Source organism: Narcine bancroftii, chromosome 14 (assembly GCF_036971445.1).
Source record: "Narcine bancroftii isolate sNarBan1 chromosome 14, sNarBan1.hap1, whole genome shotgun sequence".
Classification (NCBI taxonomy): domain Eukaryota; kingdom Metazoa; phylum Chordata; class Chondrichthyes; order Torpediniformes; family Narcinidae; genus Narcine; species Narcine bancroftii.
The window spans coordinates 46,436,130-46,457,110 of NC_091482.1; the positions used below are offsets into that span (position 1 = coordinate 46,436,130).

General features: G+C 40.4%; 1 protein-coding gene across 2 annotated transcripts in view; it reads right to left on the bottom strand.

Moving 5' to 3' along the window:
• adam10a (ADAM metallopeptidase domain 10a) overlaps positions 1-20,981 on the bottom strand; it is a 135,829-nt gene that overhangs the window by 102,065 nt on the left and 12,783 nt on the right. The window contains exon 2 of one of the 2 annotated variants that reach the window (XM_069911535.1): positions 3,887-4,037. In XM_069911535.1, coding sequence (XP_069767636.1) covers positions 3,887-4,037 — 151 coding nt within the window. Of the gene's footprint in view, positions 1-3,886; positions 4,038-20,981 lie in introns of those variants that run through there. The other variant, XM_069911536.1, reaches the window with a different exon arrangement.

The window sequence follows — 20,981 nt, forward strand, 5'->3', positions numbered from 1 at the left end:
TCTAGGAGCCGTAGGTGATGCTGGTAGAGGACCCGTGATTCGGAGCCAAACAGGAGCGTGGGTATGACAATGGCTCTGTAGACGCTGATCTTTGTGTGTTTCTTCAAGTGGCTGTTTTTCCAGACTCTTTTGTGTAGTCTTCCAAAGGCGCTATTTGCCTTGGCGAGTCTGTTGTCTATCTCGTTGTCGATCCTTGCATCCGATGAAATGGTGCAGCCGAGGTAGGTAAATTGGTTGACCGTTTTGAGTTCTGTGTGCCTGATGGAGATGTGAGGGGTCTGGTGGTCATAGTGGGGAGCTGGCTGATGGAGGACCTCATTTTTCTTCAGGCTGACTTCCAGGCCAAACATATTGGCAGTTTCTGCAAAACAGGACATCATGCGCTGGAGAGCTGGCTCTGAATGTGCAACTAAAGCAGCATCGTCTGCAAAGAGTAGTTCACGGACAAGTTGCTCTTGTGTCTTGGTGTGAGCTTGCAGGCGCCTCAGATTGAAGAGACTGCCATCCGTGCGGTACCGAATGTAAACAGTGTCTTCATTGTTGAGGTCTTTATTGGCTTGTTTCAGCATCACGCCGAAGTAAAGAGGGTTGGTGCGAGTAAAGAGGGTTGGTGCAAGGACGCAGCCTTGCTTCATGCCATTGTCAATGGAGAAGGATTCGGAGAGCTCATTGCTGTATCTGACCCGATACTCTCCATACTCTAAAATACACAGTCTGTATTCAACAAGAACAAAAAATTCTTGAGGGCAAAGATGCTCAGGCAGTTACAATCTGCTGGATTCCAATGAAAATGAGGCAACTCTGTGAAGCAACATCATCAGAGAGTTCATGGATGCCTCCACAAACAATGCCAATCTGGTCCCAGCCTTTGTGTGGAAAATTCATTCAGAGAAGGCTGCGCCAATGCTGGGATTTAATCCACCACCCCCACCCCATTTCAACCTTCATTGAATTTTGCCTAGGTCAATTAAAATCCATAAAATTAAAGACTGTACATTATGTATTAAAATTAAACTGAGATGGTTTAACATTTCAACATTGTTGAATATTTCAACACTGTTTGGCACAATTTGGAGGACACGACAAAACCCTTTGCTCAAATTCAAGGAGCCAACAAGTTGCATGGTTTCAATATTGCCATTACAAGAACATGCAAGGCAACGTTCCGTCCAATTAAAAACAGCGAATGTCATATCAGAGCACAGCAATAAGAACTTACGAGACTTCCCAACTTTGTCCCTTTGATTTCAGTCCTGTACAATTACTCAATCTGCCCTTCAAAGCTTTGGTTTTTTCTTTTATTTGACACAGCAACCGTGTTGATGCATAAACAGTGGAGTGAAACCAGAGAGTCGGCAGACACTGGGGCCAAGTGCAGTATATAAAAGTGCTGGAGAAACACAGCAGGTTACACCATATCCATAGGAAGTAAAAGGCGACCAACGTTTCGGACCCCAAGATCTTTCATCAGGATTCCTCTCCTTCCTATGGATGCTGCATGACCTGTTGAGTTTCTCTAGTACATTATGTCTTTTCTTTGGCTTGGCTTCGCGGACGAAGATTTATGGAGGGGGTAAAAAGTCCACGTCAGCTGCAGACTCGTTTGTGGCTGACAAGTCCGATGCGGGACAGGCAGGATTGCAGCGGTTGCAGGGGAAAATTGGTTGGTTGGGGATGGGTGTTGGGTTTTTCCTCCTTTGCCTTTTGTCAGTGAGATAGGCTCTGCGGTCTTCTTCAAAGGAGGTTGCTGCCCGCCAAACTGTGAGGCGCCAAGATGCACGGTTTGAGGCGATATCAGCCCACTGGCGGTGGTCAATGTGGCAGGCACCAAGAGATTTCTTTAGGCAGTCCTTGTACCTTTTCTTTGGTGCACCTCTGTCACGGTGGCCAGTGGAGAGCTCGCCATATAACACGATCTTGGGAAGGCGATGGTCCTCCATTCTGGAGACGTGACCCATCCAGCGCAGCTGGATCTTCAGCAGCGTTGACTCGATGCTGTCGACCTCTGCCATCTCGAGTACTTCGACGTTAGGGATGTAAGCGCTCCAATGGATGTTGAGGATGGAGCGGAGACAACGCTGGTGGAAGCGTTCTAGGAGCCGTAGGTGGTGCCGGTAGAGGACCCATGATTCGGAGCCGAACAGGAGTGTGGGTATGACAACGGCTCTGTATACGCTTATCTTTGTGAGGTTTTTCAGTTGGTTGTTTTTCCAAACTCTTTTGTGTAGTCTTCCAAAGGCGCTATTTGCCTTGGCGAGTCTGTTGTCTATCTCATTGTCGATCCTTGCATCTGATGAAATGGTGCAGCCGAGACAGGTAAACTGGTTGACCGTTTTGAGTTTTGTGTGCCCGATGGAGATGTGGGGGGGCTGGTAATCATGGTGGGGAGCTGGCTGATGGAGGACCTCAGTTTTCTTCAGGCTGACTTCCAGGCCAAACATTTTGGCAGTTTCCGCAAAGCAGGACGTCAAGCGCTGAAGAGCTGGCTCTGAATGGGCAACTAAAGCGGCATCGTCTGCAAAGAGTAGTTCACGGACAAGTTTCTCTTGTGTCTTGGTGTGAGCTTGCAGGCGCCTCAGATTGAAGAGACTGCCATCCGTGCGGTACCGGATGTAAACAGCGTCTTCATTGTTGGGGTCTTTCATGGCTTGGTTCAGCATCATGCTGAAGAAGATTGAAAAGAGGGTTGGTGCCAGAGCACAGCCTTGCTTCACGCCATTGTTAATGGAGAAGGGTTCAGAGAGCTCATTGCTGTATCTGACCCGACCTTGTTGGTTTTCGTGCAGTTGGATAATGTATTGTACAATGTATAAACCGGACCTCAGTATATCAGATATTCTATTTGCAGCTTTTGATTACACATCATAAAGAATTGTTATAGTCACACGAACGCACAAAAGAATCTGCACCGATATAAATATTTAACAAATATTTTCCACTAACAAGCAAACATTTTTTGATCAAATTCCATTTCCAATTCTTCAGTCATAAATGTTAATTGAATAACTTCATATTTTTTTGTCATACTTCACTTTTGATTCCCTTATTTGTTATTTCTCAGCAACTGATTAAAGTCAAATCAATATTAATTGTATATTAGTGGATTCATACAGATTGAATGGACAGCATTTCAACTGCAGGTTTTGGTTTACTATAAAATTTTTTTTTTTTATAAAATCAGTTGCTATTCCAATTGTCACCATGTATTTTTTTTAAATGATCTTGGGACTTGATCAATACTCCCACCAGATTCAGAATTTCATGTTAAACATGGAAACAAAGCGTATTCCAGATTTTGAAAAAAAACTAGTTCAATAATTTGTTGACCCCTGACATTTTATTTTACCACATTTTAGATTTATAAACAAGTTCTAGATCCCATTTAAATGCAAACAGAGCTGAAGAAAAGCATTTTCTGCGCAAAACCACTTAGCAGCGTAAGTTTTAAAAACGTCTTACTTCAATTTGTCATTTTAAGAGTACAGGCCAAAATTCAGTACGAGAATTATTCCATTTTGTCTGGAGCAGCTGAAGGTTAGTTTAAGCACAACTTTCTCCAAATAATAATAGGTATCAGTCCAAAGGCAGTGATTCCAATTCACTCATTCAAGTCTTCTGGCGCGTGAAAATTAGAAACCCCTTTCTGGTACTTGCATAGGTTAAAATGAGTACTGAAAGAATGAGGAACATCTGGAACTCGCATTCACCTTCCTTCACCCACAGGTACATGCAATACACTTGTGAAAATTAATTTAACTAATTAAAAAGCTTTTTATTAAAGTAATAAAAAAACAAGTAAAACCAATATAATTATATTGAATTCTAAAAAGCCAAGTGTTTTTATAGTGGACTGAAGCTTTTTTTTTTTAAAATACATGACACCTACCGGCCATGTGCATGGAAATCCAAGTGGACAAACTGGTCTTCATGCAAAATTGACCTCTTGGCACGTTGATGTTTCTGATGCAATGCATCTGTGTCATACGATAAACCTTCGTAATGCCTAATGTATTTATTCAAAGGATTTCCCAACTGTCCTGTGGAGCAAACAAACAGTATTAGATCATGCACTAACAATTTTACCAATTAGTTGTCAAGTTAAATGAAACAAATCCCAAAGACCCACTGAAATCACTATCTGAACCCAATGGCGAGAACATATGACCCAACGTCTCATGAATTTGTTATAAGGACAGATCCGATTACTGACTAGACAAATCACTTCTTTCGTCACGGCCCTAAGTGTGGTTTTCTGCTAGTTTTTACCTGGATGGAAGGACTCGCTGCAGCACAATTCAGCATCTCTTCCAATTTAAGTAGTTAGTTAAGCTGCCAGCATTCATTTGCCACCTAGTGAAAGGGGCTTCCCAAAGCAGGCCCTGAATCTAAAATAATTGGGGTTTAAAACTCAGGAAGTCATGAGGGGACTATACATACACTGATTAGGCTACATTTAGAGAACAAGTAAAAACACAATACTGGAGAAATGCACCAGTGTATTTAATTTAGCAAAGGTAAAGATACATCATCAACATTTCTGGCCAGAGTTCCTCAAGGTACAGAAAAATGTTGGCAGGCATCCAAACCTCAGATACCTGCCTACATTTTCCTCATACCTCGATGAAGGGCTCAAGCAGGAACTGTTGGTTATGTATCTTCATCTCTGCTATATAAAGGACACTTTTTGACCTGTTGAGTTTCTCTGGCGTTGGGCTTTTACTTCAACCACGGTGTGTGCAGACTTTCCTGTTTTACTTTACATTTGGAGTTTTGTGAGTAGGCCTGAATGATGCATTAGTGCAAGAACGTGAAGGGTTTGGAGAGGTGGCAGAAGAGGCTCATGAGGACCCTGCTTGAATTGATGACCATTAGCTACAAAGGAGGGTTTGGATGAACTTGGATTGTTTTCTCTGGGGCTGAGGTGGAGAGAACTTCACAAACTTATGATAGGCACTGATGGTCTTTTCCTTCTTTACTTTGCTTCCTTCCTTTAGGAGAAGGTACACTAACAGAATTTGGACAGATATTGTCAGCAAAGGAGGGGAAGGTGACATTCCCATGCTCCTATGCCCTTGATGGTGGAAGTCAAGGTCTTGCGCTCAGTAGCTGAGACAAGTAAACACAAACTATTTTGAAGATGGCACATTTCTGTCCTTTATTGAAAGCAAGGCATTGGCTGGGAAAGATTAGGATGATGGCTAGGAAGTGTTTGGAGGTCTCGTATCAGAAATGGTTCAACGCTGAGGAGATAGTCATTGCCGGGAAGGCACAGCACAAATACATCACTCCCGTCATCATTCCTGGGCCACGTGTCACCAACATGCAGTCAAGACTACTTTTCATGAATTGGAATTCATTTATTCTGAAGATTGGACATAATCACTTCAGAATTTCTTGAAATGTAATTCAGGAACATGCTTCAGATGATCAAGCCAGACATCTCCCATAGGAAGTGATGCAGCAAAGACTTGGGGCTGACATCATTGCAAAGTATGTCTCAAACTTTAAGACTTTCCTCTTTCACGCCCAGTGACTTGCACTTCTTTGTCAAATGTAAAACACTAAAGTCTGAAGTCTCCATGGTTGAAGTGAAAGCACAATGTTGGAGAAACTCAGCAGGTCCAACAGGCTTTCAAAATGAAGAGTGAGAACAAGTTTAGCCAGGCAGAGAAGGGTGGTCGTGGAGGGTGACTGGTTGGGTCCCTTGTCCAGAAAGAAACAAAGTGCTTTGAGACCTTCTGCATGGGGAATGGTGGTAAAGGGACTGGACATCCACAGTAAAAATGAGGCAGTCTAGTTCAGGGAATTTGAAGTCATCGAAGAGATGGAGGGCGCATGAGGTACATGGATGTAGCCTGGGAGGGATTGCCAGGAGAGCCATGGTAAGACTAAACTCGTTATCTTTGCTACATAAAATACACTATTTGATCTGCTGAGTTTCTCCACTACTGTGTTTTTACTTCAACCATAGTGTCAACAAGACTCTAGTGTTTTACTTTAAGTAAAATGCTGCTTTGATATCGAGGGCAGTCACTCATCTCACTTCAAGGAGGTCAGCTTTGTACAGGGTCTGGCCCTGGTCTGTGTCAAGTCAAGTCCAAGTTTACGGTCATCTGATTGTACAGTGATCTCCGGCCCTCGGTATACACACAACTAGTCGTAATGCACAATACATATACAAGCTTAATATTCCTATGTACAAATAAATAAACAAATATGAATGTGGTAGTCTCGGATGGTTAATGTGAGGAGTTTCTTTGGTCGTTCAGCATTTTGTCACTGCCAATGGGAAGAAGCTGTTCCTCAGCCTGGTGGTGCTGGCTCTGATCCTCCTGTATCTCTACCCTGACAGGAACAGCTGAAAGATGCTGTGTGTGGGGTGGAAGGGGGTTCTTAATGATTTTGTGCGCCCTCTTCAGACAATAGTCCCAGTAGATCACGATGATCGGGATCCTCTCTGTCACTATTATGGCGCTGTGGATTCACCTCCAATCTATTTCCCTGCAGCCAGCCAGGACACTCTTGATAGAACTCCTATAGAACATTCACATAATGGCGGCCGGTGGCCTTGCCCGCTTCAGTCTTCTCAGGAAGTGCAGCCGCTGCTGCACCTTCCTGACAAGTTAAACACAAGAGAGTGCACTGATAAAAATACAAACAGGGGCCTGTTGGTCAATTCCATCATTTTGTGGGAAATCTGAAGCTGAATTGGGCAGGATTCAGTGGACAGTTGTCCAGCACAACCCTCTGTATCACTCATATTCAACTGCTGTTCCAAAAGTTCAGAAGGTACTCAATATCTGCAGAAAGAAAAGTGGTGCTGGGGCCAAGAATGGAACAAGAAGGTGCCTTAACAAAAAGAGAAATGTTATGCGTTGGAGGGGAGATCAGTATGAGTAAAGGTGGATATAAAAAGGACAAATTCAAACTGAAATAGGACTATGGATATCAAAGTGAAATGATAAGCCATGCCCTTACCAAGCAGCATACTATATATATGTATTGGCCATGATAACCAACTGAATGGCACAAACTGAGCCACGTTATTTGTTCCCCTTTCTTTCTTCATCTACATTCCCATGGAAGATTACTCTATCCAAAACTCAACAAATGTATTTGGTGACTGATCATAAGGAATTTTGGAAGTTTTAGTCCAATTAACCTTATAACCAGATAATTGACCATAAATCTCTAAGGAATCTTAAAGTGCTGGCAGAGAAACATCGGGATCCACCAAATACAGCAAAACATCATCCGCAAATTCTGCTACCATAAAACCATGCCAGAAAGATGCTTCTCATCACAATCAAGTTCTTTCAAAATGCTTTTATTTTTGGAAAGGTGAAACATTTCTTAATCCAGGAAGCCATACAATCAAATGCTAAGAAACACCAACCCAAGAGTTGCCAGCGCCTGCTTCCAGAAGCAGAAACCTCAAGAATATTGCATCAGGTCTTTAAGCCAATATATTTTTGATGTGACAAAAATAACCCCACTTCATAAAGTTAATTTTTTTTTTTAAATTTAGATATGCAGCACGGTACAGGACCTTTTGGCCTATAAGCCTGTGCCACCCAATTAATCTACAAACCTTCAGGTATGTTTTGAATGGTGGGAGGAAACCAGAGCCCCCAGAAGAAACCCACACAGACACGGGGAGAACAGCACTGGATTTGAACCCCAGTCCCAATCACTGGCACCTCAACAGCATTGCACTAACCATACACTAATCATCCCAAGGTTTCTACAAGAATTAAATATTAATAATTCACTTGCCTCAAAAAAATCTAATAAACTGTATAGGAAAGCACGACTTTCAAAACAGGTAACAAAATACTTGCAAAATTAGCGCTTCTACACGCAATAACACATATGGTCAATAAGAGTCTCCAAACTAGGCTTAAACATTTGTCTACTGGACACAAGGCAGAAAAGTTTAGGTAAACAAGAAAATCTGCAGATGCTGGGGTTGAGTGCAATACACAAGTATATTTTCAAGTTGCTTTTCAATATGCCATTACAGCACTGTGGAATCAGATATATTCCAGTTCCACCACACAAAAATATGTCCAAAATTTCTGATGTATATTACAACAGCAATAGTACTTGGAAGCTTTGGTTACTGATCATGACTTTAGAGCACCAGGCTTAGCACAACACCTTTACAGTGTCAGCAACTGGAACCAGGGTTCGAATCCCATGCTGTCTGTAAGGAGTTTGTACGTTCTCCCCGTGTCTGCACTGGTTTTCACAGGGGGGGCAGGCTCCAGTTTCTGCTCACCGTTCAAAACGTACTGCAGGTTGCAAGTTAATTAGCTGTAATTGGGTGGCGTGGGTTGAAAGAGCCTGTTACCATGCCGTATGTCTAAATTGTTTTAAAAAATAAAAAGTCAAATGGGAGTGGGAATCAAAATGCATTATAACGAGCATTGCACCACTTATCAAGAAACTGCCAAATGGGAGGAGTCACGTGATGGAGTAGTGGCCGGACAGTGAACTCCAGCCCTCCCCAGAAAAGTCGGAAAAAACAAAGGAAAACACAAATGCACAAAAATAAAAATTAAAGAAAAGTGAATATAAAGGTGGAAAGAAGATGGCGACGAAAAAAGAAAAATCGAAATCAACGGTAAGAAGAGAGGAAGAGAAGACAACGGAAGAAGAAGGAGAAGGCCTTACCTGTTCGAAGAGGCCCGCGGTGGAGAGAGAAACCCGCTCCCTCAGGTTGGTAGAAAGTGGACTACAAAAATGGCTCGCTGAGCCGAGTAAAAGTGCGCAACCGCGCATGCAAAAAACATACCGACGGGAGGGGTGTCCAGCTGGGGAGTCGATCTCCACAGCCGGCAATGACAGCTGCAGAACAGCTGCAGCAAGAGGAGAATATAGAAGACAACGAAAACAAGAAAGAAGAGAAGAAAAGGACAACAAAGAAACAACAGATGGCCAACCCAGAGGAAGAAGAAGAGGAAGAGGAAGAGTACAGTGAAATAGAAGAAGAAGGGAAAGGCAAGACAAAGGTTGTACTTTCTCTTATTAAAGAATACATGGAGTCATTTAAAGAATGGCAAGCGCAAGAATTTAATGATTTAAGAAGAAGAATAAACAATACAGAAGAGAAAATGAATAAAATAGATATGACCTTAACAGAAATGGGAAAGAGAATGGACAAGATGGAAGAGCGGGAAGCAGCAGTAGAAATGGAGGTAGAGGACTTAAAAAAGAAATTAGAGGAATCTAATTAAAAAGTTAAAGAGACACAAGAACTGTTAGCTCAGAAAATAGATATAATGGAAAATTATAACAGAAGAAATAACATAAAGATAGTGGGCCTTAAGGAAGATGAAGAAGGCAAGAATATGAGAGAGTTTATAAAAGATTGGATCCCCAGGATCCTAGGATGTCCAGAACTACAGCAAGATATGGAAATAGAAAGGGCACATAGAGCATTGGCCTTTAAACCACAACCACAACAAAAGCCAAGATCTATTTTAGTAAAATTCCTAAGATATACTACAAGAGAAAAGGTACTGGAGAAGACAATGGAAAAAGAGAGGGCAACAAACCACTGGAGTATAAAGGGCAAAAAATCTTCATTTATCCAGATATAAGTTTTGACCTCCTGAAGAAGAGAAAGGAGTTCAATACAGCAAAGGCGATTTTATGGAAGAAAGGGTATAAATTTATACTAAAGCATCCAGCGGTATTGAAAATATTTATTCCAGGACAACAAAACAGACTATTCTCGGATCCAGAGGAAGCACGAAAATTTGCAGAACAATTACAAAATAGACTGAGGGATGAAGACGTGTAACGAGAGTACAAAAGACTGAGAACTAAAAAGACACAAGTTTTGAACTCCTGAAGAAGAGAAAGGAGTTCAATACATCGAAAACGATCTTATGGGAAAAAAAAACTATTCTCGGATCCAGAGGAAGCAAGGAAATTTGCAGAACAACTACAAAACAACCAGAGAGATGAAGATATGTAATAAGAGTAAAAATGACCACGATTTATATGTATGTGGGTAAAGAGGTATATGTGTGTATATGTATAATGTGCATACATGAATGTATCCGTATTTAGAGGAAAATATAGATAGTATAGACAAGAATTAATAAGGGAAGGAAATGGAATAGAGGGAATAAGGAGGGAACTAAAAGAGTGACCTTTGTTACATATGAAAAGTGAAATCTTTTCTGGGGGGGGCTGGGTGGGGAGGAATTGCGGTCACTGCAAAATCAGCTGACGCTTGCGAGTGAATTCGCAAATCCAAATGGAGAGGGGAGATGTGGTTGTCCGACAAGGGATAAAGGACAACTCAGGAGGGGAAAGGGAGATTGGGGCTAAAGAAGTTTTAAATAGGAGAATAAGGAAAATGTTTGATGTTTTAGGAATGTTGTCTTATAAAGGGTTCAAAACAAGAAAACAGAAATGGATAAGAAGGAAAGGTAATGATGGAGAAATGGAAAGGGAAGATAAACAAAGTATAAAATGGCTACGTTGAACTATATGACTTTAAATATTAATGGAATACATAACCAAATTAAAAGGAAGAAACTGCTAAATTTACTGAAAAAAGAAAAAGAAATCGATATAGCATTTGTGCAAGAAACACATTTAACTGAATTGGAGCACAAGAAATTAAAGAGAGATTGGGTAGGACACGTAACAGCAGCATCGTATAATTCAAAAGCAAGAGGAGTAGCTATATTAACTAGTAAAAATGTGCCACTTAAAATAGAAGAGGAAATAATAGATCCAGCAGGGAGATATGTAATGATAAAATGTCATTCGGAGTTTTGGAATCTACTCAATGTATATTCACCTAACGAAGAAGATCAAAAGTTTATGCAAGATATCTTTTTGAAGGTAGCAGATACGCAAGGGAACATATTAATAGGAGGGGACTTCAACCTGAATTTGGATTCAAATATGGACAAAACTGGGAAAAAAATTAACAGAAAGAACAAAGTAACCAAATTTATAATTAAATCGATGGAAGAAATGCAACTTTTGGATATATGGAGGAAACAACACCCAAAGGAAAAGGAATATTGATATTACTCGGCTAGACATAAAACATACTCAAGAATAGACCTATTTTTGTTATCAGCTCGTATGCAAGATAGAGTAAGAAAAACAGAATATAAAGCTAGAATACTATTGGACCATTCACCCTTAATATTGACAGTAAAGTTAGAGGACATCCCTCCAAGAATGTATAGATGGAGATTAAACCCCATGTTACTTAAAAGGCAGGATTTTAGAGAATTTATTGAAAAACAAATAAAAATGTATTTTGAAATAAATACGGAATTAGTGGAAGATATGGGATGCAATGAAAGCATTCATTAGAGGGCAAATAATAAGTTATGTAACCAAGATGAAGAAGGACTACAATCAGGAAACAGAGCAGTTGGAAAGGGAAATAGTAAATATAGAAAAAGAATTAGCAATGAAGGAAGACACAACTAAAAGAAGAGAATTGGCAGATAAAAAAATAAAATATGAAACACTACAAACATACAAGGTGGAGAAGAACATAATGAAGACAAAACAGAAATATTATGAACTAGGAGAAAAAACGCACAAAATTCTAGCATGGCAGCTTAAGACAGAACAAGCTAAGAAAATGGTATTGGCATCAAGGAAAAAAGACAAACAAATTACATATAATCCAAAAGAAATTAAGGAAAACTTTAGAGAATTCTATGAACAATTATACCGAACTGAAAACGAAGGGAAAGAAGAGAAAATAGATGAATTTCTGACTAAAATTGAACTACCAAAACTACAAATAGAGGAACAAAATAAATTAACAGAGCCATTTGGAATAGTAGAAATACAAGAGATAATAAAAAAATTACCAAATAATAAGACACCAGGAGAGGATGGATTCCCAATAGAATTCTACAAAACATTTAAAGACTTATTAATTCCGCCCCTCCTGGAAGTAATCAACCAGATTGATAAAACACAAAGCTTACCAGATTCATGTAAAACAGCAATAATTACAGTAATACTAAAGCAAGGGAAAGATCCACTCTCACCAGCGTCATATAGACCAATATCTTTACTTAACACAGATTATAAGATAATAGCTAAACTATTAGCAAACAGATTAGCAGAGTATGTACCAAAAATGGTAAATTTAGATCAAACTGGATTTATCAAAAAAGACGCACAACAGACAATATTTGTAAATTTAACTTAATTCATGCAGTAGAAGGGAATAAAGCACCTACAGTAGCAGTTGCTTTAGACGCAGAGAAGGCCTTTGACAGAGTAGAATGGAATTATTTGTTCAAAGTATTGCAAAAATTCAGTTTACTGGAGAAGTATATTAATTGGATTAAAGCATTATATAAGGGACTGTTAGCGAAAGTGACAGTAAATGGACATGTATCAAAGCAATTTAACTTAAGCAGGTCAACACGGCAGGGATGCCCACTATCACCTTTATTGTTTGCGTTAGCTATAGAACCACTAGCAGAATTGATAAGAACAGATAATAATATAAAAGGAATAAAAATAAAAGACAAGGAATATAAAATCAGTTTATTTGCGGATGATGTTATAGTGTACTTAACAGAACCAGAACTATCAATAAAAGAATTATATAAGAAATTGAAGGAATATGGAGAAGTGTCGGGTTACAAGATCAACGTAAATAAAAGTGAAGCAATGCCTATGAATAATGCGGATTTCTCAAAATTTAAGAAGGAATCAACATTTAGATGGCAAATGCAAGCAATAAGATACCTAGGTGTACAAATAAACAAAAATCTCAGCCAACTATATAAACTCAATTATTATCCACTAATGAAAAAAATTACAGGACGATTTAGAGCATTGGAAAGATTTACCACTAACACTAATAGGAAGGATAAACTGTATTAAAATGAACATTTTCCCAAGGATATTATACTTATTTCAGGCATTGCCAATACAACTGACAGAGAAATTCTTCAAGGAGTTAAAGAAAATAATAAGGAAATTTTTATGGAGAGGGGGGAAACCGAGGATAGCACTAGATATATTAACAGAACGGTATAAACAATGAGGCTTACAACTGCCAAACTTTAAAAATTATTATAGAGCTGCACAATTAAGATACCTATCAGATTTTTATCAAACAAGAGAAAAGCCAGATTGGACGAGATTAGAATTAGATAAAATAGGGGAAAAGATACCTGAACACATATTATATAAATGGGATGAAAAATTGGTACAACATAGAAGTTCTCCAGTATTACATCATCTCCTCAATATTTGGAAGAAGATTCATGTAGAAAGAAATAAAACAAATTATCAATTACCAAAACTAATATTGACGCAAAACAAGTTACTCCCTTTTCCAATAGATAACCTTTCCTTTAGAGAATGGGGAAAAAAAGGGATTAAAAGAATAGAAAATTGTTTTTCAGGAAATAGATTCTTATCCTTTGAACAAATGAAAGATAAGTACAATATAACTCAAGATACAGCGCTGGCATATTACCAATTGAGATCCTACTTGAAGGATAAATTAGGAAGCAGCTTGAGTTTGCCAGAGGGAAGTAACCTTGAATATGTGATTACAGATACAATGTTAATCAAAAGATTTATAACAAATATGTATATTAAACTGCAAGAAAAGGAGAATGAGGAAACAAATGGTAAAACTAAACAAAAATGGGAACAAGATTTAAATATAGAGATAAAAAAGGAAACATGGGAGAAGTTATGCTCCGGAACGATGAGAAATACAATAAATACGAGGTTACGTATGGTACAATATAACTGGATACACAGGCTATATATTACACCTCAAAAGTTAAATAAATGGGACCCAACAGTATCTGATAGATGTTTTCGATGTAAAAAAGAAATGGGAACAACAATTCATGCAATCTGGACATGTGAGAAAGTAAAAAAATTTTGGGAAGATCTAAATCAGATATTAAATAAAATAACAGAAAACAATATACCAAAGAATCCAGAGATCTTCCTCCTAAGTCACATAAAAAACAAAGAATTTGGAATTGATTTGGAGGATGCACAAAAAAGATTTGTTAAGATAGCTCTAGCCGTAGCAAAAAAATGTATTATGTCAACCTGTAAATTGGAAGATAATTTGAAAATACAACAATGGTATATAGAAATGAATAAATGTATTCCATTAGAAAAAATAACATATAGTTTAAGAAATAATATTGAAATATTCGAACAAATATGGGAGCCTTACATTAAATACAATAGCGAAAACCTACCGGGGACAATCATTACCTAAGTTAACGGAAGGAAAAGGAAATGAAAAGAATGGACTCAGTAGAATTTCTGGTGTATTTTTATTGAATGACAACATTGTCTGACTGGTTTAATGTATCCTAGATTGTATACCTTAAATGGACGGGAGGGGGGAGGTAGGAAGGGTGGGATGGGAGGAGGAAGGGGGGGGGGGGAGAAAATGGCACTGTATATGTGTGAAAAGGAAAAAGTGTGTACCATGGTTAATGTGATTTATGGTGTGAAAAATAAAAAAATTTTAAAAAAACCACTCCCCATATTCCCCACACTTTATGTATAATACAAAATTAATTTAACTTCCAAAAAACAAGAAACTGCCAAATCCAAGAACATAACACTGTTTAGTTGTTCTTGTATGATAAGAGGATGTTACTCTTTGATCAAGTAAATTAATGGCTACATCGCCCTATCATGTAACAAAAATATTTGGCCTATAGTGTGGATACATTGGTGGAATTACCACTGGTCAGACTAAGTGACGCATTGTGTCAATTTTAAATGCATGTCCAAGTGGGATTTAATCATATCAAGCAAGAATGTGGCTATTTATATGCACTGGGTGTGGACTGTTGTTTTGCTGTTCAAGTTCTGAGCCTGTTAACAATTGCAGGGAGCAGACTAGTTTCAAGAAACAATCCACTAATGCTCCGAGCATGGAAGTGAACAGCTCAGGAGACCAGGAGCTAGGGGGAAGAAAAAGAAGTAATTGAACTAGAATTCAGCAGAAAAGAATCAAACACAAATCACCAAGAGTTATTGCTGAGGCCAGACGACCTTTCGATACCGAAGCACTGTACAGCTAGTTGGGTGGATTTTACAGCACAGAAACAGGCCCTTTGGTCTACCATATCCATACCAACCTCTTCTGCCACCTACACCAATCACATCCTTCTGTGCAGAGACAAAAGGCTTTTTCAGGTGCATTCTACGCTAAGAATGCACCTGAAGAAGCAGAAGCGGCCCTTTAAATTGCCGTTCAGGTGGCAGCATTTAAAGCACAACACTGGCCACCTGAAGGACACAGCCCCACAGGATGCGGCTCTGAGCACACTCCAGTTCCTGCCCAGTGTCAGCTGTGATCAGCAACCTGGCCCTTTAACATCTGCTTTCAGCCAGCTGCATTCAGGTGGCTGGGGGAGCCACTGAGCTGAGCTGATTATCCCTCTCGGAGAAGGGTTACGTAGCTCGCCTCAAGAGCGCCTCCTGCGCATTCAGGTGGCCTCAAAACAGCCGCATATTGCCTAAACATGTGGCTTTACACGAGGGGCAATTGGCCACCTGAAAATGCCTATTGTGTCTAAATGGCACTCACACAGCGATTGCGTCGGATTCTACCATCTTCTTTGGCAGCAAGTTCCAGAATCAGCCACTTTCTGACCAAAATTTTTTGAAAACATTCCCCTCAGATCCTCTAAATCGGTGGCTCTCAATGTTTTTTTAAAAACTCACATACCACCTTAAGTTATTCCTTATTAACCACAGAGCACAACAAATTCTGTCAATTGCACCAGGCAAGGCAGAAACTGGCACTTTCCATGCAAGATAAATCAATTTTCACAAGCTGCTCTGCATTTATTCTGCAAAAAAAAAGGTCACCCCCCCCCTCCCCCTCCTGTAACATGCGAATAGTGGAGGAACATGTGGCCTCTCTGTCTGGAACACTGTGGATTGTAGAGGGTCACGTGATCTCCCTGTCTGAAACTTATTCAGAAGTTGCATCACCTGCCAATCCAGGTTGGACTCCAGGCATCTATTAGTGCACACCTCACCGCTGGCTCATTTCAATGCGCTACATCAACTCCTGAAGAAACAACTGCCCTCCCTGCTCATTTAAATGACTCACTGTCATCACTGCCCAGAGTCCATCTCAATAGTAGGAGACATCGCTGCATCTCGGACCAAGTCCCAGATATCACTCCACGCCAGGTCGCTACTGTGGGCACATCTGTTGATGCGGGGAATCAGGAGTGTGTTTGAAAGTTCCTCTCTGTGTGCGTGAGCAAGTAGAAGATATAGGCAGTATCATTTGACGTCTTCCCCTGCTTGTCTCCTGGGTGTTACCTGTGATTGTAACACTTGTGTCCAAACTTGTCTCTGTGAACCCGCTGAACCTGATACGTTATACTTTATCCTGCTGGTATCAGACCAATATAGACTTCTCATGACTCACCAGAAAGCTATCGTTTGTATAATCAGGTGTTTAAAAAAAAGTATTGTTGGTAATTATAGTTTTCATCATTTTATAATTTGAAAGGTCAGCCTGCAGCAATTATAAAAATGCAAATATTAAACAGAATTTGCTCATCAAACCTTTACCCAAGTCGGGGGTAGAAAGGCACAATGCTCTTTCTTGCAGACAAACTTTTAAAACTACAGACAAGGTGAAAAGTGCAAATTAGTCACCCTCCTCAGTGTACTGTTTTCTCATCAAAGAACAAGCTTACTGAGACAAAATTTAAAATCATCTAGTGATCTTCTTTATTAACAACATTCTTTACTGAACAACATCAGCATGCTACTTGTTAAGTCTACCCTACGCACAACTTGTGTGAACAGGAAGAACTGAACACAGCTTTGGCAATCGTGCAAACTCAATCGACTCAACCTTCACCTCCTGCAGCCTTGGGAGGAGGTGGGGGCGGGGGGGGGGGGGAAATCAGCTGACATATTAAAGAATACATCCCACCCCACCCCAGTCCCTCTCACTTTGCCTTGCCTCCCTTCAAATACACACTTCCAGATTCAATGACCATTTCCTTTCCACTGTAATTAAACACTGAGTGGGCCTCCCTATCAGTACAAGATCCAAACGTTGGTTTATCTTTACCTCTGGTGCATAAAGGCACCACCCAAAGACTTTCGTAATCAACAGGAATGGGAAAGCTGACATGGTTTCTATCAACAGGTTGAAGCCAGTGCGCGTTCTGCAACAAAGCCAAATTCACCCTCTTGCCAGTCAGGCTTTGCATCGCCTGCCTTAACACTATCATACGAGGTCAGGCTGAACTGTCAGCCCTCCACACCGTTACATAGTGAGACAATTCCAAAGTCGCCTCTTTGCATGGCTCGGACGTTGAGGGATGGGGGGTGGGGGGGGGGACGGTGGGTGTGCAGACGCATACTTATCTTAGGAGCTGTGTCGGGCGCCATTGAGGACATAAGCGATATGACACGTGGGGGGGGGGGGGGGAGGGGGTAATATCATTCATGCTCATGTGTGTTAGGTGTCAGTATATGTGTGATAAATCTCAGATTCAGGAGAAGGAGAGTGAGAGCATCAGGATCATCCATGTGGGAATGAGGCAATGAGAAGGTCAGAGAGGTTTAGCCGGGTGGTGTTTGGGGAGTTGAAGAATGAAATGCTGTATTTAGTGAATAATAAAGAAAGTCGACTTCGTGGGGCACTGAAAGAAACGAGTGAGTGTTTTCTTTATTTGTTTGTAAGCGATGGGCAATAGTCACGATTGGCCCTTACTGTATTGCCAGTTTTGGAAGCTTGTCAACTTGTCATTTGGTTTTGGTTTTTCATAAACTACCAAAGTAAATACTACTTTAAGAGGTGTTTTGGGGTGCTTTTTTTTTTAAAAAAAAGGGACAAAAATAGATGATGTGGATGTTCTATGCCAGCCATCTTCAATATGGCCACAACACATACATGGACTGATTTCATAAAATATTTTTTATATTTTTATGTAGTCAGCAGGAGAGAAGTACAGAAGAAACCAGCTAAACTTGACTGTTTCACAGGGAAGGGGGCCCATAAACTTGGAGCAGAGTTTTGGATCCCTTCAAGGATTACTAACAAGCACATATACTCCATGTCCCCAACCACCAGCTGGTCCATACTGGTGTTCGTACTGTAGGTTACCCATGGACCCAGTCCGGAGTATATATTATAAAAGGTTAAAAAATACCTGGCATCCAAAGGGACAAAGATGCCATAGCATGGTTGACAATGTCTGTTCTGTGCTCTGCTTCAAGTAATACACTGCAGGGAGAAAATTGCAGAGCCTCTCCTTCTACACAAAGACTAGCTGATGAAATAGGCATGGGTAGAATAGTGGTTATTGCCTCAAGGTCAGCAACACAAGTGCTATAAAGGCACTGTGAAGTAAACCCTACGCTACTGTGACATCTAACCAAGGGAACTAGAAGCTACAGCTGATGACAGAACACGATGACGAGCTTCGTACTATGAAGCCTACACCAGTTTTGAAGACAGGAGTTCCCAAAAACTGATGGAAAACCATGAACGGCGTCACAAAGCAGCAGCTGCGGTTATTACAGAAACGGACTTCCAGTGCCCTCTTTGGGCTGGACTCTGCGCTTCCAGACTGAGACAGAAAAGTCACCTTCATGTCCACAGAGGAGCCGCACAACAACGTGTCTTCTTCAAACCAAAGGACGACCCATATTACATCACCAGTGACGTGAGCTCAAATCTGGTGCTCTCTGTAAGGAGTTCGTATGTTCTTCCCATGTCTGCGTGAGTTTCTTCTGGGTGCTCCAGTTTCCTCAAAACGTTTGTGGGTTGTAGGTCCATTGGGTGGTACAGGCTCGTGGGCCGGAAGGGTCTGTTACCATGCTGTATGACTAAATTTAAATATCCATTCGCCGTATACCCCAGAAACTAGTTTAAAAATGAACAGGAATAATAAAAGGGCAAGGCTAGGAAAGAAGAAAGCCAAATTCAACTGTTCATTTTGCCATTGCAATAAAGCAGTAGATATATTCCCATGAAAGAGCAGGTCTTTGCTGAGAGAAACTGGTTTAATTTGTTTTTGAAGAACACGACAAGGCTATCAGGTTTTTTTTGTCAAATTTGCTGCTCCTTGCTTGAAGAAGGATTTTTAACCTTATCTATAATGGTCACTTGAAAACCAAGTTGGCCCAGCTCCTCAAATAGGTTAGAGCCACACTACATTACAGCCCAGAAATAGGCCCCTTCATCCCTTCTGGTCTGTGCCAAACCATTTTTATGCCTGGTTCCACTGAACTGCACCCAGACAATAGCCCTCCATACCTCTCCCATCCACTTACCTGTCCAAATTCTTCTTAAATGTTAAAATTGAGCCTGCATTCACCACTTCAGCTGGCAGCTCATTCCACACACCCTCCACTCACTGTGTGAAGAAGCTCTCCCTAAACTTTTCCCCTTTCACCCTTAACCCATGCCCTCTGGTTTATATGTAGCCTACCTACATTTATTCTGTCTATCCTCATAATTTTAAATACCTTATCAAATCTCCCTCATTTTTCTATACTCCAGGGAATAAAGTCATAACCTGTTTAACCTTTCCCTTTCACATTGCACCATAATTTACCTGGTTAATAGGCAACCCAGCATTTTAAGGGGGAAGGTCCCGCCTCCAGCAGTGATGATGCGAGAGCAGGTTGTGCTTTCACACCGCCAGAAGGCTGTTAACTCAGCCGGGATCAGCCCCCACCAACTGTCAGAGCCTGGTTGAATTTAACCTGCCATGCCAGGTTGGGACGTTTCACACCACACGATTACCAGGTATGGACCCGCTAAATTAGCCGGTTAACCCACACAAAATCGGCAGACTGAAGTAACTCAGTTCCTTAAGTCTGGGCAACATCCCAGTAAATCTTGGCTGCACTCTTTCTATCTTATTGATATCTTTCCTGTAGTTAGGTGGACTGTGGAAGTTAAAAATTACATTATTGCACAAATTTTAAAATTGAAATGCCATATCAAGACTGAAAACCTGTAACATTACCCATGGATTGAAAAAGGATACATTTCTAAAAGCAATTCCAATCTTACATTATTTAAACTTCTGTGACGTATTACAAAGTTAGCATCAATGCAAGGAAACTGACAATCGGTCCTGAGATTCCTTTGAAGGCAAGTTCCTGCACAGTGGCAGTGACAAAAAAGATGAGCACAGATTGAGATCTTTAACCACCAAAATACAATTCAACGTCAATGTCAGTTGATGCAATGGAAACTCATTTCTGGGAAATACTTACATTTTAGAAAAAAATGAAAGTCTGCAGACACCGCAGTTGAAATAAAAATACAAGGCTGGAGAAACTCAGCAGGTCAAACAGTGTCCTTTATAGAGCAAAGATAAAGAACCAACGTTTTGGGGAAGCCCTTCAGCAAGATGTGAACAAAATGTAGGCAGATGCCTGCCCAAACTGTTGATCAAGGCCTCAAGCCCGAAACGTTGGTACATCTTTATCTTTGATATTTATGTACACTGTTTGACCTGCTGACTGTCTCCAGCAGTGTTCTTTTTTTTTTAAAACTGCTTGCATTAAACTAACAGAATTGTTTGCAATCTTGGAAATAAAATATGTCCACTTTTGTTAGGAACTCACGCATGCAGAAAGTTTTTTTTTGCTTTTGTCTGACAGGAAGTCATTTTGTTGACATGTTGAAATAAGTGACCAGACAACTTGTGCACAGCCAAGTCCTTAAAGTCAGATGAATGTATCACATGGTCGTTGGCTGGAAGGTAAGGAGAATTGTGTCTTTAAATTACCGTACATCATTAAAGTGGTCACAACAAGCAGCCCCTCCCCCTCTTTAACATTTTTAAAAAGACAGCAGATCTTTTTGACAAGAGATCTCGCTCCATTAAGTATTGACATGCTGGTCTTGATTGAGCACTGAAGCCAACAAAAACCAGCCACGAATCCAGTTTCAGGTCACTAACAAAATCATG